Source organism: Puccinia triticina, chromosome 7A, assembly GCF_026914185.1.
Source record: "Puccinia triticina chromosome 7A, complete sequence".
NCBI classification, from domain to species: Eukaryota; Fungi; Basidiomycota; class Pucciniomycetes; order Pucciniales; family Pucciniaceae; genus Puccinia; species Puccinia triticina.
The window spans coordinates 2,628,058-2,653,020 of record NC_070564.1 but is presented as its reverse complement, the minus strand read 5'-3'; the positions used below and the strand labels follow the sequence as shown (position 1 = coordinate 2,653,020).

General features: G+C 49.9%; 6 protein-coding genes across 6 annotated transcripts; 2 read left to right on the top strand and 4 right to left on the bottom strand.

The window, feature by feature from the left end:
- Positions 1–288: 288 nt before the first annotated feature.
- PtA15_7A326 (uncharacterized protein) lies at positions 289–1,121 on the bottom strand (the record flags this gene model as incomplete). The annotated part of the gene is made up of 4 exons (XM_053170922.1): positions 289–409; positions 477–704; positions 777–982; positions 1,086–1,121. 4 exons carry the CDS (start codon positions 1,119–1,121, stop codon positions 289–291), a joined length of 591 nt encoding a protein of 196 aa, XP_053022155.1.
- Positions 1,122–2,173: 1,052 nt separating this feature from the next.
- Positions 2,174–2,855, bottom strand: PtA15_7A325 (uncharacterized protein; the record flags this gene model as incomplete). The annotated part of the gene is made up of 4 exons (XM_053170921.1): positions 2,174–2,268; positions 2,343–2,504; positions 2,610–2,740; positions 2,803–2,855. 4 exons carry the CDS (start codon positions 2,853–2,855, stop codon positions 2,174–2,176), a joined length of 441 nt encoding a protein of 146 aa, XP_053022154.1.
- A 1,288-nt stretch (positions 2,856–4,143) lies between these two features.
- PtA15_7A324 (uncharacterized protein) lies at positions 4,144–5,330 on the bottom strand (the record flags this gene model as incomplete). Its single annotated transcript, XM_053170920.1, has 2 exons — positions 4,144–4,481; positions 4,565–5,330. 2 exons carry the CDS (start codon positions 5,328–5,330, stop codon positions 4,144–4,146), a joined length of 1,104 nt encoding a protein of 367 aa, XP_053022153.1.
- A 1,788-nt stretch (positions 5,331–7,118) lies between these two features.
- On the bottom strand, positions 7,119–9,023 carry PtA15_7A323 (uncharacterized protein; the record flags this gene model as incomplete). The annotated part of the gene is made up of 3 exons (XM_053170919.1): positions 7,119–7,450; positions 7,551–7,839; positions 8,826–9,023. The coding sequence occupies 3 exons, from the start codon at positions 9,021–9,023 to the stop codon at positions 7,119–7,121; spliced, it is 819 nt and encodes a 272-aa protein (XP_053022152.1).
- A 201-nt stretch (positions 9,024–9,224) lies between these two features.
- Positions 9,225–10,243, top strand: PtA15_7A322 (uncharacterized protein; the record flags this gene model as incomplete). Its single annotated transcript, XM_053170918.1, has 4 exons — positions 9,225–9,470; positions 9,531–9,688; positions 9,750–9,915; positions 9,977–10,243. 4 exons carry the CDS (start codon positions 9,225–9,227, stop codon positions 10,241–10,243), a joined length of 837 nt encoding a protein of 278 aa, XP_053022151.1.
- Positions 10,244–21,447: 11,204 nt separating this feature from the next.
- On the top strand, positions 21,448–22,565 carry PtA15_7A321 (uncharacterized protein; the record flags this gene model as incomplete). Its single annotated transcript, XM_053170917.1, has 4 exons — positions 21,448–21,645; positions 21,714–21,871; positions 21,946–22,111; positions 22,197–22,565. The coding sequence occupies 4 exons, from the start codon at positions 21,448–21,450 to the stop codon at positions 22,563–22,565; spliced, it is 891 nt and encodes a 296-aa protein (XP_053022150.1).
- Positions 22,566–24,963: the final 2,398 nt, after the last annotated feature.

Sequence of the window (24,963 nt, the reverse complement as noted above, 5' to 3'; positions counted from 1 at the left end):
GAGGATTGCAGTGTATGCTGCAGCAGGTTGGGGTGCTAAAACTGGCTGTGCACTCCCAGAGATCAAATTTTAGTGCCCCGGAAATCCCGCCCGCGGTGAGAATGCTCTAAGTGCCCTAATCCGGGGTAACTTATCGCCCGATAAAGCCTTCGGGCTATTCAGATGCGGTGAGAGCTGCGGAAGGACCTCAGCCCCCCCCCTGGGCCTGGGGTGCAGGTGCAATGGATGTACTTTTTTTTCTAGGACAGTGGGAAATTCAAAGTGAAGTCCAGGTAGAATGGATGTGCTTTAAATTTCTTGGACAGTGGGGAATTCAAAGTGAACAGTCTTTCCAGTAAGTCGGTGGTAGACGGACGAGAAGGAGTCCAACTTGTATTCCAATGAAGTTGCATCCTTCGAGTCAAGGAAGCTGTACCGGAGAAAAATACATTCAATAGACTGTAAGAGAGTGGGGTTGAGGAAAATCAAAGACTGACACTTTCATGACCTTGGAACCGTCGGTGTGGAAACGGATTCGTTTGCCGGTGATTTCGGTAGGGTAGACCAAGTCCTCCAAAATCTTTTCATGCACTTCTTTCAAAGTACGGGATCGTGGGCGCTGTTGCTTTTGTCGGGTGCCGCGGGTAGGCTTACGCATCATTCGGCGCTGACCAATGAAGACGACATGGCGGTCAGAGAATTTCTTTTCAAGTTCCCGGGTCAGTCTGCAAGCAAAGAGGGCGACGAGTAAGCTTTGAGTGATATATTGAGATCACTGAGGATGAAGATCGATTTACCGGCCTTGGACTTTGTGGAAGGCTTTGACTTGAGGGACAGGTACAAAGATAACAATGGCCTTGCGTCCACCCTTGACCTCAACCTCACGAGCAGCGCTGATTTGGAGAGGACGAAGTTCGGCGGTGAGATCGGGAACGTTAGTCTCGAGATCGAGGATAGCTTGGGCTACCATAAGCTCGGTCTCATCGGGGGTTGTGCGGGGGGCCTAAGATTGAATATAGAAAAGGGAAAAGAGAGCAGCGACCGATATCAGTAATGGTGAACTGGTGGATAGTGGCAAGAGACGTGGGTCCCGGCATTTGACTCACGTTAGCCGTTCGCAAGATTTTCGTCTGAGCTGACATTCTCGGGGATGCGAAGACGAGTTGTGGGACAGGAGACAGTGAATCTAAAGCAATTTAGATCACCCTCTGGAAAGCGTAAGCTACTGTCATCCGGGGCCGAGACGAGCATATTGAAGGCTGAGTAAGATGGGCATATATATACCTCGTTGAACCTGCTGGAACCGGCGGACGGGGGCGTGACCTTCGTGGATGTGGACGGATTATCGCGTGGGTCGCTGGAACGGATAAAGAGGCGGGACTGCGTGACAGGTGATATATCACCAGCTTAGGTTACAGGTTGGTTCGTGGTGGTAAAGGCGCAGTCCGCACAGGATGCCCCACCTCCCGAGGCACCCCGGAGCACTCACTCCTCCAGTATCCTGTCAAATAGGAGAAGCACAGCTTGATCCAGGTACAGCTCTCACCTGCTCTCACAGGAAAGGTTGAGAAAACCGCGCCTTTTATCCCCCTCCCAAAAATATTCTTCCCCCATCGAAATTACATGTTTTCACCCCCCCCCCCCCCGAAGACCCGGGGAGGGGGGCAGGGCATGGGTTGCGATGCCAAATTGCACGATTGATATCCACCCGCTGAAATGGATATCAATGGCCAATGAGGACCCGGTATAAACTGGATCAAAACCCATATTGGATGAAATTGAAGGTGAGCAACTTGCTTTCTCTTTTTCCAAATCTTTGAAACCACTACTCGAAAATAATATAAATGGGTTTTTGTATAGAAAGAAAAAGAAATGCAGACACTTTGATCAGACTATTAATGGTGTTGATAAAGAGATCATTCGGCCGAGTAAAAACGGGTATGTGATGAATTTCGAGGCCAAATCTGGTACTGCAGCGAGTATTATGAAAGTTGAAAGAGGGCAAATTGTCGTCGAGAATGTCCTTTGTCATTGGAATGTGTCACTGAGATTGGTTCCGAAATATCGCGAGGACGAGTGGTAAAATTCAAGCAAAGTGCCAGTGAACCTGGTGATCATGCAGGAAGTGAAGCGATCAGCACCTTGGTTCGATGTTGCTCGCAGTGGATGGCACCTTCGCTTATGTGCTTTGAAATCAACGTACTCGCAACACTCCCTGCGGTAATGGTGCAAGTGCCTGGAACACGGCGGGAGACAGATCAAGAGAGTTCCCCCCACACGTTGGACATTCTGCGACGAGAAGGTCATGCATGCGTCAGTGCACCAGAAGCCGATGAATTCTTTGACCTCAAGCTGATACTGACTATCATCCAAGATACAGGTTGTACGCTTAGAGCCGTAATAAATTACAAGAGACTGTCCACAGCGACGTCCTTGGCCAAAAACTGATCGACCAGCTGCGCAAATCTTGTCCGAACTGGAATGATATCCACCGCAAGTGGTTTGTGCACCGGTGGCAACATCATCTTCAAACAAAAAGTACGCGTTTCGTTAGTACAGCCGAGGAAGGAGATCTACATCAGCCATCTAGATGTTGTGCGCAGAGGATTTGGGAGCAGATAATGACATACAGTAACGAGCTTCTCCGGAAGCGATGTAATTACGGGGTTGAGTCGTTAAACACCACGCGCTGTGGATCAAGTTGAGCATTAATGAAGTCACAAGTAATCCGCGGCACATTCTTTTATCGCTGAGACGCAAGCTGGTAAGTTGGATAGGGTCCACTGTTGATGTTAAGGCGGAATTCTTAGTCGCACGACGTACGAGACTTTGGCGAGGGATTGCAGCCGGGCACCAGGTATATATAATGTGCTCATTTGGTGAAAGCGTGAACAAGACTCGTCCTGCGGAGTCCGGACCGACTGCCCAAAAGGAATCTACAAATTTCAAATTCTGGTTTGGGCGACCAAGCAGGGGTGGACGATTTTCTTCGCTCTTTCCCGAAAGCAGATCTGAAGTTTCAGTGGCTTTTGGTCAGCGATCCATCCCGTCATGCTTGGCATTCTATGGCGCAGACTCGAGTGGTTTCCCTGCAATCCGAATGGACATGCCGCTTCATGGCTGCGTCTTACATATAATTGTTTTCCCGAAGCAGCAGAAGAACCTCAAAGGTAAATTGGTACCTAAAAATTTGGCATCACAACAGAGGCATGTAGACAATTGACACCGCCTTCATGTGTCTACACATTTAGATGCTTGAATAATGCTCAGAGCTATCCTTTCGGAATGGACACGAGGAAAAGCCGAACTGACCTAACTGATTTACCTGAAGGAAGCAACTGAGTGGCAGTTGTCAGTCTCAGGTTTTTTGAATTTTGCGGGGAAACATGAATTTTTGAAAACCCTGTTGAGCAATCGTGGATGGGAAAACATGATGAAAAACGTCTTGGTGCTTCTTTCCTCCTCGCCAATTTCGGAGGTTCTCCTCCCCCTCCTTCCTTCTTAAAATGTGCACGAACTTTGGCCAATTGGGTTATCAACAGCTCCTCCTGAAAGGATCCAGATAAGATCTAGCAGAACAGCAGTGATTGCTTCACACACAACTAAACAAACGGTTTTGATGAAATTTGAAGGCTACGATGATGCGTGTTCCGTGTTTTTTACATGCTTTTCATATCTCTAGCTCCTCATCTCTGGTTTCACGCTCGACGCTTCCTGCTCTGAACTCCTACTCAAAATATACCTCCAACGAAACAAGGCGAAATCACAGGATCTGGAGCACGAGCTACACATAATGGTAAGAAATACACAGCCATAGTGAAAGCTTAAAAAACGAACTGGAAGAGATGGAAATCTGCTTATAGAAGGGTGTGAAGGGCCGGGAAGTTGTCGAGCAGTTTTTTTGGGGGGGGAGAGAACGCTCTGAGTGACGAAATGCTAGGTTTTTATGCGGCAGTGATTTTAGGAACGAAAACTTGACAGAGATTGCGAGATAACTAAAAGTACTGAAGCAAGGCTGGTAAGACTAAGAGAAGGAAGCTACTCTGGGGATGTATTGAGCAGACTGAGGAAGGAGTAATCGATCGGTAGTGTAAGTGGGGGGTGGGCGTGGGCGTGTCGGAGGTGGCAGGTTGGACTAAGGGTCTGTTGGTCTTATTCATGATGTTACATGGACGGAGAGCTGTGAGAGTTATGAATGAATCGATGATGCAAGGTAACGAGCTGATGGTTATAGAAGCTGGCCCGACAATTGGGACAGACGAACCGGCCTGGCTGGCCGAGAGTCCGAGAGGGAGCATGACAGTTGGCCGGAGTATGCTCAAGGATGCTGGTATGGGCGCGGCCGGCAGATCGGTCTGAGGCAGCCGCCTGGTGATGGTCGTTCCTCGTCTGTTCGGCTTTCGCAAGGTTATTCAGGATGGCCGCGTCGGTCGAGCGGGAATCGATGTTGCTCGATCGGTGCTGGCCGCCGCTCCTCTTGGCCCGGATCTTATGGGCCCTTGCTGTGCAACAAACCGAGCGCCAATCAGCACAGATGGACTGTGAAAGCGGGCCAAGATCTAGCCAAGAGAAGCACGCGACTTACAGGCGTTACTGAGTGGAGGTCGGCTATACGAGACAGCGGATTCTGATGGCGACAGAGGATGATAGAGCGTAGCTGGCTGGTAGACCTGGTTGACTTGACCCCGATTGACGATGTTGGACGGGGCAGGGCGATACTTGGCCAGCTTCCGAGGAGCCTTGGCGGACTGATGGCTTCCAGAGGGCGCCGGCAAGGTGACGGGAGTCCGAGCCGAGTCCGGCGGATGTTGGCTCCCAAAGACAGTGCACCCAGCCATGCTCATTGGGGCCAGCTCAGAGTGTGATCGGCCGGTCAACAATGGCCGAGGCCCGCGGGGGCGTGCTGGTTTGGGATAGACAGCAATCCCTGATGGACGCTCTCTCGTCTGCACGGGGGCGATGGTGGTACTAGTTGACGCTGGGGCAGACTGGCGACTCACTGACGAATTGCCGGCGGATGCAGGTGCCGAGTGAGCTGAGACACCAGCCCTATTGGTGTTTACACTATCTTCATTACCGTGGTCGGGGATGGTGGCGGCACCATGGTCGTTGATGTTGAGGCGAGCCGTAACGGCCGGAATCGGGTCGATAAGCTCATAAGGCGGCGGGGGGATAGACAAGTTAGCATCGTCTAGGAGGTCCAACGGAAGCAGATCGGCGTAGAGATCGGCAGCGGACGCCGCCCCCGCTGAGCCCGCCGCATTCGCGCCTGGTCTCGACCGGTTGATGCCGACTGAGCTGGCTGGGGGGCTGCTGGTAAAACCAAGTGAGCTGCAGGGCCGCGGTGGCATTTCGCTTCTGTAAAATATTATATATTGGTAAACAGATTTTGGGCTGGGCTTGGGAGCCTGTTGACCGGTTCAAGCAGCCGGGCTGGTTTGCTGATGTATTTTTTGTGGAAGCAGTGGTAGGTAGAGAGTGCTAGCGGTGCTGCAAACTACGATCGTTGCTTTTTATCTACAGATGGCAACAATTTTTTTATCTCTTTGGTGGCTGATGCTTTATTTATCTTTGGAGATTATTAATTAAATGCCTATAAGAATCGGTTGACCATTGGGTTTGTCGGGGAGAAGACTCTTTGTTAATTGATTATTGGTATTAATGGATTGACTGGAAGGGGTTGCAGATGGTATAGTCGGGTGAAGGGCTACTTGTATCGGGTGAATGATATCATTAGCAAGTTGGATGGTTGGACGATCGGATTATTATTGCTTGACCAAAAAGAAAAGAACAAGAGAAGGGAACGCAAAGGAGGGAAATTAACAGCAATGAACGACTATTTAACTTGCTGACTGTCTGAGTGCAATGGTCCCAAAGGGGCGAGACTCGGATAAGAACACGGTCAACTGGGCGATGAACCCCATCATGAGACCCACCACCCCAGGGCTGCCGAACGAGCGGAGTTGTCAGATGGAGTGTTTCCTTTTTTTTGTCGTAATTTGCCTTAGTAAGGATCCATCGAGCTCCGAAAGCATATTGACACTCTTGCGGGCCGCTGTGGAGTAAAACCATAAACAAAGGTGCTAGCAACGCCCAGAAGAGATAATTCACCATGTCGGCCTTCGCCGAATTTACTTCTTATCAAAGTCGGCGCCCTTGCTTTGGCGGGCCGGAGTAGCCTGGTCGGGGTGTCCAACGCCGAGATCTCACCCTCAGGGAGAGGACTGATGACTTATCGGAGCATGTCGATGTGAAAGAATCTGCAAGCTATACGGCAGTCCTGAATGCTATTCCTCCTTATTCCTCCGTAAGAGATAGCATTTCCAAACGAGGTTTTTTTTATACACTCCTCACCATTTGAACTTACCCTTATTCTTGTGAATCCTGGCTATAACTCATAATTCAGCATCTCCATCGTGCAAAGCTTCCCAAACTCTGTATTGCGGGATTATCTCCTTTGACCATCACCATACACACAAACTGCAAAAAAAAAATGTTCGGAGAAGGCTAATTGTGTAAGTTGTTGGCTTCAAGAAGAGAGATAAATAAAGAAACATCGGCAAGAAACTGAACAGACAGCATTAGTAGACAAGATACCATGTAGCGCTCAGCTGGGAAAATACTTCTCGTTGTTAGGCTCGTTAGGGCTCGTTACTCGCGGGCTTTGTTGCGCTCGGTCCCCATACGCACGGAGGAGGGTGGGACTTGGTTAAGTTAGGGACAGACCCCATGTCATCCTCCTATTCTGCTTCGAGACCCCTTCTTCAGGAAACTCACGAGCCCGACGACGTCCTCTCGGCAGGAGCCCGGCTACTAAATCCGACACAAGGTAATAAACATGCTTGATCAAACCCAGTCATCATACCAGAAATCGGGCTTCTAAAAGTCAGACAAAGCTAAGGGACGTCGAGGGGTACCATAGTTCATGCCTCTGAGTTGACGACCTCCAAATAGCAAATGTCGCAAGCGCACAAAAATAGAGAAAGGTACACAACCGCTTCAAGCGTCCATCCTGGTCCGCGAGCCGGACCAGAGCAAAGCCAGCACCTCATGAAACACCAAGGCTTCCGCGCGCGGAGGCGAGGGAGCTTCGAAGATGCGCGGCGGTCGGAGAGAGTGTGTGTAACAAGTCCCTTGCTTCAGTCAGGCATGTATCTTGGCGGGTGTAAGCGGGGGGCCGTGAACAGTCTCTCCGTGCTCCCGGAGCCGGGAGCACGCGCCCCACGGCTCGGGACTCGGACACTCACAAGCCCGGCGACGGCGCGGAGTGCCTGCAGACCGGGCCGGGCCGGAGGAGCCGAGAGACGCACGGGCCGAGCAGACGGGTGTTTGTGAAGGATGCAGCGGCGCGCCGGCGGACAGTCTCTCGGATCGCGATCGCTCTGGGCCAGAGAGGCCTTCACAGCACGGCCGGAGGCGCGCCACCAATAGCCGCACTCGCGCCGGCCGGTGTCCTGCGGACAATCGGGACCTGCACACTCACCGAGTGTATCCGCGCATGGTGGCGGGAGAGCTTCGGCGTGGTTTGGGGCGCTCCGGGATGATAGACATTCCTCCTGTCGCCATCTCACCCGCGTTTTCCCTGTGTGCTCGCTTCGGGGACGTGTCCGGGTCCTGGGCGGTCCGGGCGACCAGCCCCTTCTCCATCGCGCCAAGATCATGCAGCTCTGGATCTGTGGAGGCTCCTTCGGCGACCCGGGCTGGCCCGGACACCCTGGATCCGACGTGCAGGAAAGGTCGGAGAAAAGGCGGAGGCAACGGTTGAGAGAACGGGAGAACATGTGCATGCAGCAATAACGGACGCTCAGCTAGGACAGAACAAGCAGGGTGCGATTGGAGCCGCTCCTGCTCCGCGTGGTCCTAGGGACAGACGCGACGGCATCCTGATCTCCCTCAGCAGTCCCTCGCACACGGCTCTCTTCCGGATACCCGACGAGCCCGACGGCGGGGCCAGCCAAGCGATCCGGCTCCCGACAGAGTGCGCAACACACGAATCTAATACATATGCCATCGCATGATATCCAGCCGGTGGGCCCGGCTTCGACGCAACGGTGGGCAGCTCTATCGCTACAGCAACGCGCAACGTAACGATAGCGTAGCCAGTTTTGGCCGTTATCGCTGGCGTTGCTGGTGACGGTGGTGCGCTCGGGGAGAGCCATTTCCCACAGCCAGCTACGTCATCAGTGCGTGAAGCAGCCGAGATCGAGCACGACGATGTCGAGCGATTAGCGGCCATTGCATCGCTTGGCCTTTCGTTGCTCGCCCGCGCATTTTGCTTTGAATCCCGTCCGAAGAATTTTAAGGATGGCTGATGGGCAGGCTGGCAACACCCAAGCAAGGGGTTTGAGCTATTTCTTGAACAGGCCTCTCGTCCACGTAAATGGTCTGGAACCCCAGAGGCTGTCTTGTCTGGTTCATGACCAAAAAAAATTGATTGGCGCAATTGGAGCCCGCAGGTGGCCCATTGGAAAGCCTGCCCATTGGCCATCCTTACGTCCGATCCCCGCCCCCACACAGCACCCCCTCGATGACTCGCGCGCTCACAGCAGTGCGGACGGTTCTCGCGCGGCGGGCGCAGGAGCACTGGGGGGGGCGGAGAGGACTTCCTCTCCTCGTCAGTTGCGGGGTTCCATGTTCATCGCAGAGAGAGCAGGGCCTTCCCGCCGGGCTATCGCGGTAGATATACCCCCACCCAGGCCCCGGGAGTCGCAGAGGACAGGCGGGGTTCTAGCTCATCGGTAGAGCGCTCGCTTAGCATCCCCCGCGGTGTGTGCGAGAGGTACTGGATTCGACTCCCAGGTACTCCATACTCTTTTGCCCCCCCTCTTTTGCACTTCCCCGTCGACTGCCTCCGCACAAGCAGCATTCCGGATTGTGTTTTGTTGGTCTGGAGACGCGGGTACATAGCCGGCTCCGTGAATCTCGAGGCCACGGATGGATGGCTGGGGCAGGATCGGCAGTCTTCGCGATGGCGAGTCTTGGCGGGCTGTGAGCCAAGAGCCGTTTTCCATGGAAGGGCTCGAGTGCTGCTGGGCTGTGCGCATGGGCCCATGACACTCTCCCACACCGCCTGGCGCCCGATCGCTGCGATCATGTCATCAGTCACCACCCTCCAGGAATAAGGTTTGCCCACCAACGGTCGCCTATACCACCCCCACCCATTAAATACCCCCGAGCGACTCTCTTCCCCCCACCCCCACCCACACACACACACCCCACCCCACAACTATCGACACCCGCCCGCCATGTTCTCGCTCCTGCTCCTCTCCGTCCTCGCCGCCGCCGTCCACGGCCAAGCGAACAGCACCTCCTCGTCCGCTGCTGGCACCCCCTCGTCCTCAGGCGGCCCGATGGCCCTGGCCTCGGGGCTGTCGCCCGGCTGCCAGGCCGCCGCCGGCAGCCTGCTGACCAGCGACTTCGGCGCCTGCGCCAACATCATGGGCCTCGTCTCCGTCATCGGCGCCCCCGGCTCCGTCGTCCCCCCCCTCACCGTAAGCGTCTCTCTCCCCCCCTGCCCTTCTCTGCATGTGTGCTGACTCCGAAGCCCTCAGACCTGGATCTCCGCCGTCTGCGCCGCCGCCCCCTGTTCCCCCGACACCCTCAGAACCGCCAACCAGACCGTCGCCTCCGGGTGCACCGCCGACATCCAGAAAGGCTCCGCGATCGCCACGGCCCTGCAGACCATCGTCTCCAACTACAGCGGCGCCAAGTACGCCCCCCTCCCCCCCCCTCCACACAGCCGCGATACTGATGGACATGTGTGTTGGTAGGGACTTGCTGTGCACCCAGTACGCCGCCAACTCGACCTTCTGCATCCCCTCCGTCCTGGCCAACGTCCAAGCCGCCACGGGCCAGAACATCACCATCTCGGAGGTCACGGCGCTGCTGACGGGCAGCGCGACGCCGGCCGGCCAAGCGTTCGCCGCCGTGTCCCCCGTAAGCCCCCCTCCCCCCTTATTTCTCGGCTAGCCGAGGCTGACGGTGGTTTGAGAGGCAGGGCGCGTACTGTACCGACTGCGGACACGCCCTGGTCACCCAGTCCGCCGCCTTCATGGCCGCCTCCTCCGCCCAATCCTCGCCCGCAGCTATGGCCTCTATCTCCGCCTCCTGCGGCCCCGCCTTCGTCGACGGCAAGCTCCCGCCCTCCGTCCGCAACGCCGCCAAGACCGCCGCCGACGCCGCCAAGAACGCCGCCCCCTCCCTGTCCCTCGACCGCGCCGCCCTCCTCCTCCCCGCCATCCTCCTCGCCGCTCTCCTCGTCTAGCAACTCCCCCCCTGACCCTCCTTTTTGTTGCCCAGGTCGGCGCCAGTCTCGCCCTCCCCCCCCCCCCCCCCCCCCCCCCCCCCCCCCCGCCATCCCTATCATTATCTCTTCCATGTCTATGCATTAATCCCCCGTTTTTCCTCCTTATCTTCCCATTGACTGTATCCTTCCACACACACATCGTTTCTTTGCATACCTTGTCACTGTCATGCATGTAACCTGGCCTTCCGTCTCTCTCTGTGCGCTGGTGGTGCGGCTTCTGTGGCGGCTTTGGGAGGAAGTGGGGAGTGTCGCGGATGGCGCCTGCAGCTGGATGCCTGCAGCGTCCGAGCCCGTTCCCGTCTGCAAGTCCACCTGACTTAACTAAGCCTCCCGGGACTGGAGGTGCGGAGCACCCTGATGTGAAGCATCTCCCATTCCCAATGGGAGGCTTATGAGTTATCGGCTCTTTTACGCGTGAGAGCTTCAGGAAATTTGTGGCTTTTGGCCAACTTTTTGAATCAAATTTACATTACACAGCGCGCACTCATTGTGAGTCAGCGAGCTGAAGTACACGGGATAGCTGAGCATCTCAGCTTCAATGTAGTGTCACTTTTGTGATATCTACAATTGAAGGAGAGTGTTGCCCTTGCTCAGCAGTCAAGGTGGATGGATGATGGAGTTCTGTATTTAAATTGAGTCCAAATGGATCTTCTTGGAATTTGCATACACACTTCTGGCCGAACACAAAACAATCACACACTTCAAAGGGGGATGGAAGGAGTTTGTGAAGGGGGAAAAAGTGGTGATTGACACCAAAAGAAAGAGAAAAATCAGGCCTTTAATCTGGCACCACAGGCGATAGGAATACACAAGGAGAAGACCCCTGAAAGGGGAGCGGGAAAAAACTCCCACCAAAACACTGAAAGCTCTCAAGCCAAATTCTTGGCTTTACCTGCAAGTCCCTCCTTCGGAGGTCGCGCTTTGCGCCAGCCCAGGCTGTACCAGGGCCCTCTGAAACAAGGGACTTGTGATAAGTCAGGGCGGGCCAGCCAACAGAGCCAAGCCACTGAGAACACATGGTGGGAAACATCTGGCTCACAAGGCCTGCGGCCACGCAAGGCAAGCCAGAAGCCGGGAGGAAGCCTTTCTGTGCAACAGACGGGGCGTCTGCGGAGCTCGCTGTACGACTTTTTTGGCCCGCTCTTGCCTCGATGCCCTCGCCTCCGTGGGCTCCTCGACCACCTTCCCACAGTCAATGCTAACCCTTCTCCTCTTTGGATCTCCCAATTCTTGCAATCAACCTCGCTCAACGGACGATGATGATGCGTATGTGCGTGGAAGGATTATGGTTCATGGCAATAACAAAGAAAGGAAATGAGAGAATGAAAAGAGAGGAAGAAAAGAGAGGAAGAAAAGAGAGGAAGAAAAGAGAGGAAGAAAAGAGAGGAAGAAAAGAGAGGAAGAAAAGAGAGGAAGAAAAGAGAGAAAGAAAAGAGAGAAAGAAAATAAAACTACTCACCTAGCTCAACGGAAAAAGATGATGAGTACACTACGGCTCCAGTTGTTGAGCGGTGCCGACGTTGTTTTTGCCCCGGCGTTGGATTATGGTCAGGCCCACCGGGCGCAACGTTGGACATGCCAAAGGGTCAGCCTGACCTGTCCAACCGGGGTAAATTGACGCCAAGGTAACTTTGCCGACGGGAAGGTCAGTCCAACCATGCCAATGCGCTGGTCATCAGGGTCGGCCCGGCGCATGGATTGGGCCAACAGTCCCGACGGGTGGGGCACGAGCGTTGGATTGCCCGAAAGGTTGTTGACAAATTTGGGCTAAATAAAATAGTTTCAGTAAGACAATAAAATAAAGAAAATACAATTTGAGAAAGTGAGATAGTTTTTACCTAAATAAAACAGGAACAAGGTTGTGGATGAGAGCTTATGAGAGAAATCAGAAATAACAAAAACTAGGACTTTGAGGCTAATTGGATAAAAAGGTAATCAGATTAAACAATACCACAACGGTCAACAGGAATAAAAATGAAAATATAAGAACCTAAGGATAGCCAGCCTAGACCGAGTGACCTCAACAAGTGAACCGCGGCGTACGATGATATGATTGACGATTTGATGAGCCGCGAACGAAGTGGGAGTCAAGATGAGGAAAGGGAAAATAGTGGCGGTCAACAGCCTCAGAAGAGGACGGTCAACTGCTCCAGAAATGCAGTATTGCCACTCGGAGTTCTTGACGTCATAAGTCAAAGTTGCGCCGTCGTCGCACCGCGCGGGTTGCGAACCATAGGACCGTAGAATAGCACATTGAGACCTTCAGATTCCAACACGCCCCCATGCACCAAGCCCATCAGGCAGGGGGCATACCTGCTCGAAGGACACAAAGAACTTTGAAAATTGACGCTCTCCCGATAGACTTGGTGAGAAAGTCCGCTAGCATTAGATGTGTTCGTTTGAAGACCAGGGTGATAGTTTCTGCGATGATTTCGGCTTGTACAAAATGATAACGAAGATTCATGTGTTTTGTCTTGAATGCAGAATGATTAGTTTCATTATTTGCTAACATTATTGCGCCTTGATTGTCTTCAAAGATTTCAAATGGTAACGAGATGTGAATCTTTAGCGCGGAGTCTACGACCATCTTTAGCCATAGAAGCTCTTTGGTAACTTCAGTAATAGTGATGTATTCGGCTTCAGTAGATGACAAGGAGATTGTTGACTGCTTCTTTGAACGCCATGAGATTAAGTTGTCGTTCCATAGGATCAAGTAGCCAGTAGTAGATTTCCCCGTAACTTGACAACTAGCCCAACTCGCATCGACGTATAAGATGAAGTTGGATTGTTCTACAGGAGTTTTTCGCAAAGTTATGCCGAAGTCTTTGGATCCTTTTAGATACCGTAAGCAGTGAACAGCTGCATTCCAATGGAGAATGCCTGGTGATTCTAAAAATTGTGATAGACAACCAACAGTAAAAGTTATATCCGGTCGGGTTGTGACACTTAGATAGTTTAGAGCTCCGACCAGACCACGATATCGCACGTTAAGTTTGTTCAATTCATCTATTTTGGCCTTTGATGCTTTAACAAGTTGCGAGTTCGGCTTCATTGGAGTTGCCAAAGGAATACAACTGTCACAGCCATATTTGATGAGAGTCTCCTCGATATAATGTGTTTGCGTGAGATGAACTGATTCTGACGATTGAGTCACTTTCATTCCAAGAAGATGCATCGCGCTCCCAAGATCCTTGATTTTGAAGCGTTTACGGATCATGTTTTTGAAGATCTCTGGTTCTGAACTAAAAATGGCAATATCATCAACGTGAACATAAAGCCATGTATTTTCAGACCAGAAGATGCATGGCTCTGCATAGCTCCGATTGAAGCCAACAGATAATAGCCAAGATGAAAGAGTAAGGTGCCATTCTTTAGGGGCTTGCTTAAGTCCATAGAGAGCTTTCTTTAAAAGTAGAACCTTTCCGGGCGGTACGTCAAAGCCTTGAGGTGGATTGAGCGTAATACGTTCTCTGATTGGAGCGTTTAAGAATGCACATTTCACGTCGATTTGATGGAATTGAAAATTCCGTTGAAGCGCAAAAGTAATGAGCAACCAAAGAGAAACCAATTTTCCGGTAGGAGCGAAGGTAAATTTATAGTCTTTGCGAAAGACTTCCTTGAAGCCTTGAACGCACAGTCTTGCCTTATATTCTTCTGCCTGGTTTGACGACTCAGGTTTGATTTTAAAGACCCAGGTGCAGCTCAACGGCTTATCGTCTTGACATTTATCGATGACGTCCCAAACCTCGTAGCTTTCCATATTTAACTTTTCCTTATAGAGAGCTAGGGTCCACTTTTTCTTATCTGCTCGGCTCATGATTTGATTGTACGAAAGTGTATCATCGTCGGACGAGACTTCAGCGTTGAAGTTTTCATGTACCCCCCTCCGGCGATGAGACAGTATGTTCTCACTAGATACATCCCCGATGATTTCGTTATTGGCACGTCTAGAGGTTTCATCAGCTGCTTGGAACACCTCTTGATCAGGAAAAGGGCGAAAATTATCGATATCTTCTTCATCTTCATTGGCCACGATTTCAAAAGGATTGAAGAAAAAACTTGAATCATCCAAGCTTTCGTTGACTAGAGACGGAAAAGATGATTCATCGAACGTCACATTTCTGCTTGTGCAAAACGATTTAGATTCCACTCTGATGAATCGATATGTTGAGAAATCATTTGCGTATCCGAGAAAAATAGCTTTCTCAGATCTGGGCAGCAGTTTGTTCAATGACCTCACGGCTTCAGGGATAAGCAAATATGCTAAGCAGCCAAACGGGCGAAGCTTTGAAAGATTGAATTTTCTATCAAAGAATACTTTGTACGGAATCGAAAATTTTCGAGAGCTTGAAGTAGAGATGGCACTTGGGTACCCGTTTGGACTCCTCAACCGGAGGAGTCCCTCCGGTTGAAAAGCTTGTGCACCTCTTCGACTGGAGGGATCCCTCCAGTCAAGGAGGTACTATACCCCCGTGACTCCGGGAGGAATCCCCGGGTCAGCGAGTATATTGATGACCGGGAGGATTCCCTCCCGGTCATCGATATAATTGATGGCTGGGAGGACTTCCTCCCGGTCATCGATATAATTGATGGCTGGGAGGACTTCCTCCCGGTCATCGATATAATTGATGGCTTGGAGGACTTCCTCCCGGTCATCGATATAATTGATGGCTGGGAGGACTTCCTCCCGGTCATCGATATAATCGATGGCTGTGAGGACTTCCTCCCGGTCATCGATATAATCAATGGCTTGATGGCTGGGAGGACTCCCTCCCGGTCATCGCGATGAGCTTGCTGACTGTGGGAATCCCTCCCGGTCAGCGAGTGTATGTATTGCTGACCGGGAGGGATTTCTCACCGGCAGTGAGTATATCAGAGCGGGTACCCGCCCCTGCACCCGGCACCCGCCAGCAGGTACCCAGTATACCCGCCGAGCACACGCCGGCGGGTCGCGGGTGCGGGTGCGGGTGTTGAGAATTTGCAAAATTTCAGGCGGGTACCCGCACCCGCGGTGGGTACCCGGGTGCAAGAGGCCATCTCTAGCTTGAAGGCAGCAAGTTACAAAGATCCGTGGCTGTAACTATGGCTTCGGCCCAAGAGCGCGGCGAAAGCTTTGCTTGAGCAAAGAGGCAGCGTGCCTTGTCAAGTATTGCTCTGTTTGACCGTTCAGCCACGCCATTATTTTCAGGTGTAGGCAGGGGCAAACTGTTGAGCAATACCACGATTTCGGCAGAAATCTTCGAAGAAGATGTTCTTGAATTCACCACCGTTGTCAGAGATCAGATGTTTAATTGTATGGTTCGTCTGATTTTCAGCCCACAGAACAAACTCTTCGAATTTATTCAGAGTTTCAGATTTGTGCTTCAGGAGTTTTACACACTTGAAACCCAAATGTTGATCAACAATCAATAAGAAGTACTGGGCTCCGCCAGCTGATCGTGTCTGGAAGGGTCCCACCAGATCTAGAGGAACTGCTTCTAAAACTTCAGACGTTGGAGTGAAGTTACCAGAGAAAGGCTTCTTCACTCCTTTACACATCTTACACGTCTTGCAGTCGAACTCTTCACAGGTGGGTACGATCCGCTTAAGATAGGGGAAACTCGGATGACCAAGTCTCGCATGCCAGTCAATAGACTTGGGAGCCGAGTGGTACGAAGAAATAGAAGATTTAATTTCAAAGGAATTCGATAGCTCTAATATATGGTTGGTAACTTTGCCGGATAATTTAAATTTGTTGTCAAAGTTGATCTTAAAGCTATTGGAGTCTTTTGAAAGGGAAGTAATCATACTAAATAAGCGATTCATAGAGATAAGAGGTCTATGAAGGCTAGGAGCATAAAGAACATTGTTGAGTTCAACACGAGCTCCGGAGTTGTCTAGGATGACAATTTTACCAACGGCAGTCGCAGTTACACGTTGATCTTGACTACCGGTATAGATTTTTATATTGACATCCTTGACTTTAGTGAAGATCATTAAATCGTTGAACATGTGATGAGAAGCGCCTGAGTCGAGAACAGCTGAAGTTCCACTGCTCGAAGAGCTAATAACAAAAGCCGCTGCTTCCACAATATCGAAGTTGTGAGCCTGAGTCTCTAAGGTGACTACAGGACACAAGGAAAATGGGGGACACTGGTTGAATTTCTAGGTATAAAGAAATACAAGCAGTGGGAGGAAGAGAAATAGAAGAGAGAAACTGAGAAGAGAGAAACTTGATCTTTTGATTTATAATTTGATATGGGCCAAGCTCTACCTAGAAAAGTAGGCTGCCAACTGTGCTAGAGATGCAACAGTCTCCACTCACACCAAGGAAACGGTGGTGGGATTCAGAAGTAGGTTGACTACTCTGCTCTGGTTTTAAAGGTCTTAAGAAGAGATAACCTATAGATCTTGAGAAGCAGAAGAGAGAAACAGAAGCAAGGGAGAGAGCAGTCAAGAGCAACAGAGCTTCCTCTGAGATAAACAAGGTCAGCAGAAGAGGGTACTTACTGTCAATATCCTGTAGTGATACTGGGAGTGAAGTGGCCTCTGGTTAGTGATCCTGGGTGTCTCTGGGGTATGGTTCTGGTGTGCTGAAGTCTGTAGATCCTCCTCAGGCTGTGGGGGATCCTGACTTCGAAAATTTTCAGAGTTTGCTTACATAATTACATATGTACAAGTGGTTGGCGCGCCTGGTAGCGCTGCCACGTCACTACTGCGCATGCGCGCCATAACTCAAGAACTCAGGGAAGGAGTAGAGTTACAAAGAAGTGATAAGTTGTAACTAGGGTTAAAATTGCATGGGAAAACAAAATATGAAGTCAAAACAAGGTTATCTCTTAAGATGAAAAAGATATGAAGTAATTCATATGTAAAAAGGTAGAAAAGGCAGCTTTTAGGTCAGCTGTGTTGACTCTAAGGCTGACAGAAGTCATCCTCATTGGAGATTTTGTCGTAAGATGGATTGTCCGAGACTTCGGCCGATACCAAATGAGCCTCTGGATCAGCCGGTCGTAAAGCATCTCGTTCTGCAGCGCTTAAGTTGAAACAGCGCCAGGCTGGATGGTAGGCCAAGGGATTGTGCTTTCCCTTGGAACAGGGATGACCAGGTTTCGGTCGCTTGTTCTTATCGGATGCTTCAGACTTAAAGGCAGAGACTGTATCCTTCTCCGTCTTGATATTCGCTTCGGATTTGGAGGTGGAAACGACAGCTCGAGTTTCTTTCATGTATACGAGCTCTTGCAATTTTTGGAGAGTACGACTCGGGAAGAAGATGACCGACTCGTTTAGGATGATATTGTCGACCACGTTCCAATAATCTCTGGATAATTTAGCAAGGACCAAAATGGAAATTATATCGTCTGGAATACCGAGTTGGACAATCGCGAACTCCCTAATCATTTTTTGACAATCTACAAGGTAATTCTTCAGGTCACCACCATATTCATAGCGCATGAATTTAAGCCAAATTCTTGCTTTGTTGTTAATCGACGATGAGGCGTATCGGTCGATGATCGCGTTTCAGATTTCCTCCGGTTTTTCCTCATTCTCGATCATAACAACAGCTTGTAACGCAACCTCGCTAAGATGACTGATTAAGATGTTTGCGACTGATTTGACCTTTTTCTTACTCGGAGCACTGACACCTTCTCCAGTAACAACTTCCCAGAGATCCTTGCTCTTGAGGTAAGTTCTCATCCTTACTGACCACGTCGGATAGTTGAGATTGTCAAGTTTCCCGATCGACAATCAACTGGATTTTTCCTTGACATCTACGTCCGACATTCTGTGGTTTGTTCCTGTTCTTTTAGAGCACCGTACTGATAATGTGACAAATTTGGGCTAAATAAAATAGTTTCAGTAAGACAATAAAATAAAGAAAATACAATTTGAGAAAGTGAGATAGTTTTTACCTAAATAAAACAGGAACAAGGTTGTGGATGAGAGCTTATGAGAGAAATCAGAAATAACAAAAACTAGGACTTTGAGGCTAATTGGATAAAAAGGTAATCAGATTAAACAATACCACAACAGTCAACAGGAATAAAAATGAAAATATAAGAACCTAAGGATAGCCAGCCTAGACCGAGTGACCTCGACAAGTGAACCGCGGCGTACGATGATATGATTGACGATTTGATGAGCCGCGAATGAAGTGGGAGTCGAGATGAGGAAAGGGAAAATAGTGGCGGTCAACAGCCTCGGAAGAGGACGGTCAACTGCTCCAGAAATGCAGTATCGCCACTCGGAGTTCTTGACGTCATAAGTCAAAGTTGCGCCGTTGCCGCACCGCGCGGGTTGCGAACCGTAGGACCGTAGAATAGCACATTGAGACCTTCAGATTCCAACAGTTGTCAGACAGTCGGCGGTCTGAGTAGACAAGCCGACCTGTCTGACAAGGCCCTCAGACATAGGGCTGGGCCCCGACCCGAGGCCAGTCGGGTATACCCGACTATCCGACCCGGTTGGCCGGAGCACAGGATTTTTTTGGGGGGGGTTTTACCCGAGCCAATATCTTGGGTAAATGACTCGGGAGGAGTCTCAGAATAGGTCGGAGACCGACTTTGCATTACAAGTGGACAGAAAGAACAATAATTGGATCAAAGAAAAATTGAGGAGGTGCTGACTCGTTATGTATTTGGGGAGTCATCGAGGTCTTCAGTTTCATCATAAGGGGTTGGGTCTAAAGTTCCGATTGAGCAATACCAGTCCTTCAGGCAGAGGAGGTGCTCAACCGATGTTGGGCTGAGACTGCTTTGTTGAGGACCGAGTATAGATTTGGATCTGGAAAAAACTCGTTCAGAGGGAGCGCTGGTGGCAGGGATGGCAAGATAACATCTTGCCATCGCCAAAAGTGATGGATAAATGGATTGGTTGCTCCTCCAATATTCAAGAACTTTTGTGTTGCCAGACTCGTTAGTTGCGCGGAAGTAGTTCTGGATTTCTGCATCCAAGCCGTTTGATGATTGTTCCAAACCAAAGATATTGGATAGAATGGAGCTCTGGTTTTTTTGGGGTTGTGTTACACCACATCTTGCAGGACTACGATCAAAACGACGGGCCTCAATTTTGAAATTGCTGAGAACAACGGCGGGATTGAAATCAAAAGCAATCTCTTCTCGAATGAAATCCAAGTTTTTTTTGATGTACACCATTTTGATGCGCGGATCAAGTATCATCGCACATAATGGGGCTGTTTTATTCAAAGCGAGTCGTAGATATTTCTTGAGTTTTGCAATCATCTGGTCTGCAGATGGCAAGAGCTGGTTAGAGTTGTAGGCCGATTGTGCGAGGGTGATTTGCTTCATCAAGGATATGTAGACTGGAATGGAAATGTTGAGGGTTGGGTATTGTACGGAGCAAAGAAACTCGGTTGCTTCATTGAGTGGTTTCAAGAATTGTATCAATTGGGAGACTTTCTCCCACTCAAGCGAGGTGAGCAAAAATTTAGCTGCTTCAGGTCGTTGACAGTACATGTTGCAGACATCTTTAAGTTCAAGAGCACGATCGAGCATGAGATAGGTTGAGTTCCAGCGTGTCTTTACATCGAGGATAAGGGTTTTGGAGCTGCTTTCCGTTTGTACCTTGGCGTTTTTTTTTGTGGTTTCAGTCTGTAATTTGGAGGATGAAAGATGCTTGAACTTTGATTGATCCAAGTGTTGAGTATCAACTGAGGTCATGATCCCTTGAAATTGCTGACGGCGTTGAGGAGTAGCTCGGACAAAGACCGTTAGACCATGAACACGCGAAATAATAGTCTTGAGATTGACATTGTTTCCATCCACCTCAAAAAAGTGACCCTTGACCTATACCAAAATGATCTGGAAGAGTATCGGCAGATCATACACAGAAAGAAAAAATAAAAATAAAAAATAAACCAGCTGGTTTAACTTTACCACAAATTTCAGGAAGGTTTTGCTTGGTAAGGGGTTGGAGTGCGATAGTATAGGATTGTACAGGCTTACACCCTAAAGTGTCATTGGTGCAGTGGTATCCGAGCGGCTCATGATGTGAAGTGACCATCCCATGCTTCAGGTAGGGAGTTCGACGACTGTGGGTGGTTGTCCTTTTTGCTTGATGAGGATGGGATTTGCTCCCATTGCTGCCGTCGGGGTCAGTTCAACCCACCCGCCCAAAAGGTTGGGTACACATCACACTTGATGTTGGCATCAAACCGACTGCTCACTTCAACAGTTGGTTTGATGCGACTATGTACCCCTTCAGACGCCGGGATCATGCCGACGCGACGGTTTGCCTCCCAATGTGAATTCCACGTCGGCTTAGCGCGGCGTTGGAAAGGTGGGCGCTGACGCAAATTGCGACGTCGGATGGACGTCAGACTGCACCCGTGGTGTACGTGCGTGGAAGGATGAGAAGAAGGACCTTCCATGCACGCCCGTTGAGCTATGTAGATGCCTACATGCAACATGTCACAGAAAGATGAAAGACAAGTGATAGGTTGGAAGCACACTGAAAACAGAAAGAAAAAGAGGAAAAAGAACACAAAACCTCAACACCAATGACCCATGCCCTTTTCTGTTTGAATCAGCCAAGAACTCTGGGCGATCTCATTTCTCTTGTGTAGTCCAGTATTGAATATTCACAGTGTGCAGCACAAAGAGGCTTTCAGCCTGTGGTACAGCCAGTCATATTTATAAGGCCTGTATTTGGCCGCAGCGATGGTGTTCTCGGGATGGAACCTTCCCTGGAAAGAAGGTTTATGGCTTTGCGTGGATAAAACTACTCGGCCAACTTTAAAACAGCACCATTACAGTTAACACAGGGTATCAATAACACATGTGACAGCTGTATGACTGCGAGCGCCGAAAACATCGATTCGGTGCTGCTTTGGTCGAGACTCGACCAGACTCGGACGTGCAAGTTCAACATCTGTGGCAACAAGATGTATTGACATAACGATGTATGACGGCTGAGGGCCACTCAACTGCGCTTCCTATAAATCCATATTTTTATGTACACACGCGCTGTCCAAGTACTGTTTGACGTGAACGAGATGGAAAAACATCTGCGCCACCGTTCTTACTTGAAAAAGCTTCATCCCCGTCCAGATTTGTCTTCCTCATCTTCCCGCCCACGCCTGCACAATATTCCAACCGCCCTCTCCCAACTTTTTGTCTTGTTTTTTCTTTCCAGCTGAACGGTAACGGACTCGCGACTACACCATGCGTCAATTCATCCTGCTTGCTTGGGTTGCCGCCGCCTCGGCCCAAATGGACATGAAAGCGCTGATTGGCAACCTGTCTCCCCAGTGCCAAGCCGCCGCCGGCGGCCTGATGACCAGCGAATTCTCGTCTTGCAGCAACCTCATGGGCCTTGTCAACATCCTGGGCGCCCAAGGCTCCCTTCTCACCCCGTGGAATGTAAGCAGACCTGCTCTCTCGCCTTGAAAGTGGCTATTCACTAATTGCTGCCTGATTCTTCGTCCCAGGCATGGGTCGATAGCGTTTGTGGCATGCCTCCCTGCTCAACTTCCACCATTACTACCGCCGCGACCAGCGTCAAAGGTGGCTGTGAAGCTGATGCCAAAAAGGGAGTGGCCGCTGCTCTTGAAATGACCACGCTAGTCAACAACTACGAAACTGTTCGGTAAGCATACATTTATCCACAATCTTTCACCCAGCTGTCTCCCCTTTTGACTCATGCTTTTCCCATATCGGCAGCAATGCGTTGTGCTTGGGATACAAGTCCAATCACACTCGATGTGCTTCCGACCTCTTGGCCAATGCCGAGAAAGCCGCCGGTCGTCCACTCACCTTGACCGAAGTCAGCGGCTTCTTAACCGAAGGCGTCAACAGCTTAACCCCAGTTCTTTCCAAAATGCCCAAGGTCAGTGGGCAGCAGGAATGGAGAATTTTGTCATGAGCTCGCCTGTTGCTAACCTATCCTTGCCAAAAATAACCCACCACCATAGGAAAGCGTATGTAACGACTGTGGACATGCACTCGTCACTGTCCTCACGCCGACCTCATCCATGCCCGGGATGGCTATGAACTCGACGATGGCCTCGATGCCCATGAACGGCAAATCGATGGCTGGCTCCGGCGGCACTGGAAACCTGACGTCGGGAGCAACCGCCATGTGCGGAGCTTCCTTTGCCGACGGAAAGATCCCCGACACCATCGCCACTTCCACCGGGCCATCATCCTCCAACCTTCCTGGCGACGGATCCAAGAACCCCGCTAGTGGCGGAGCCCCCAACTCCGCTACCTCCATGGACATCCCCCTCTTCACCTCCCTGGCCATTCTCGCCACAGCCACTGTTTTCACCATCTTGTTCTGAGTCGAAGAAACCCCCTCTTATTAACATATATCAGGCCGATTGTTCCATCTCATCTTTCTCTCCGAAAGCTTCTTCTATCTCCTCTCCGATCCTGCGTTCGTCCCTCTCGACTTGTTACCATGTGTCTCGCTGCAGAAAACACTCCTTTGTGAAGCATTTATCGGCCCTTCTCCAGTTCGACACCATCATGTGTCTTGTTTTATTGTCAAGCGCCACAGTGGTGCATTGGAATCCTGTTCTTATTCATTCCGTTTGCCGGAAGAGTCTGGTCCAGCACATCTCAGGGATGAAAAAATCAGGATGCCAGGTACATCTTGCTGGTGTCGAGGATCAGTTTTGAGATTCTGATGTACCTGTACCTAGATAAGAGAACCACTGATCTATCTACAGGTTACAGTTAAGTCCCTATTAACCTCATCAGCCCATGGTCCCTCTTAACCCATTCTTCCACAAAGGAGTCCACCCCCAAGGCCTTCTTGATGACCAGAAGCTGACCTAACCCAAATAGGGATAATCTTGGCCATCAAGACTCTACAGTCTTGTCAGCCAAGAAGGGAGATTCTTATGTCCTTTGGAACTTGTACAGTCCTTATGCCCAAGAGCTGCCAAGAGGATTCCGCTGGGATATCAAGGCTGTATGGGCCAAAGTTGGAGTTGCTCTTAGTTCTGGTGCGCACTGAGCCCATTTTGTGATTTTTGGTTTGGGAGGGGGGGCACATTGGCGTGCCTAATGGTATCAGGAACAGAAAAAAAATTGCTTTCCTGGTATTCATTCCTTACAACTCACTGTTCATTCCATCTGCATACTCCCTGTGACGTTACGCCAGGTCTCTCTTTATTGAAAATTGTTATTTAATTTTGGCCAGTAGTAGTAGTAGAAAACCAAGACAAATCAAATTTACAATAAGTAAAGTGATAATCGCAATGAATGTTAGATGAAAACAAAAGAAAACAACTAATGGAATAAAGAAGCAATCTATACAAGTAAACTGAACACGACCGACGACAAACAAAGAACAATCAAAGACTATGACAAAATAACTAAATGAGAAAACAAGATAGTTTAGTAAATGAGTTAACAAGCTAAGCAAAAAGAACAACCATAAACCAACGCTGTGACTCCTTGAGCTTGATAACTATGCCTCCTGAACCAATGTTTTTCCACGTTATTGAACTAGCTAAGTTCTTTGAAGATTGTTGCTGTGAGTTTGTGACTAGTTGACTTGAGAAACACTTGATTATTACCTATGTTGCTCAGAGGGCCTTCAATGTTGATCGGAGGTGTTTGAATGTTGATCAGAGGTGCAATATCTATGGACTTATAGGTGCAATACACCCATACATATGGGTTTAGCATATGTAAGCTGATATGTATGGCTTTACAGTATGTAGTTAGGCCAATGTCCGTAATTTCAGACCCAAAAAAAATGAAACTTTTTTTTGGCTGGTCAGAAACCTTAGCCCACTTAGAACTGGAATCTACATGATCCAAAAAGCTCATAAATGTCATCTACACGACATACTACTCAAATGATGGGCTGTACATTCAGCCCGCGTCTCAAATGTATTTTTTCAGGCAAGGCTGTACAGTAGGATGCCTTGCGCAACTGTGATGGCTAAAAACAAAATTTTTGACATGTAGGTAAGTATCTTCAATGGGAAACGTTTACAATATACATTTATTGTATTGCATTTGTTTCAGTGTTGGTTGTGCCACTGCAGATTCCATGGCAATTATCCCAGCTCAACAACCATCAGAAAACAAGGGGGCTGATGATTTTTACAATTCCCATGCATTGTAAAAATACCACAGGAATCTGAAGTGCAGCAGAAATGATATTCTTTGAGGTGGTGGTGGAGGAATGTTCAGATCTTTCCATTTTGATAAGCTGCAACTTACTCACTTGACCAGGATTCTGGGACCTTATTTTTTCATTCTTGGTGGTCCAATGAGCCATCCCGTAGGCTTCAGAATGGTCAACCATGCAGTCCCAGTCAGAATCTTCCAAAGGGGTGTTGAAGGTGATGCTAGTTGCATCGGCGGGCTGCTTGACTGGAAGACCCCATTTTCTAGATGGCTGCGCCTCTTCTCGGAGGCAACGGTGGGCCGCTACGCTACGCTATTTCAGAGCTACGCGTTAGCGTAGCGGCAAAAAGCGCCCGCCAATTTTGAATAGCGTTGGCGCGCTGTTAGCACCGCTACGCTGCGCTAGTCTTCAGCGGCGCTAACAGCGCACCAATTTTTTTTATCGTTAGCGCGCCGCTACAGTCGCTACGCTACGCTACGCTGCGCTACAGCGCTTTCAGCGGAGAAACAGGCCTTTTTCCGCTAAAAGCGCTGTAGCGCAGCTTAGCGCGCGCTCTTTGGCGCCGTCTGGGTGTAGCGTTAGCGCAATTG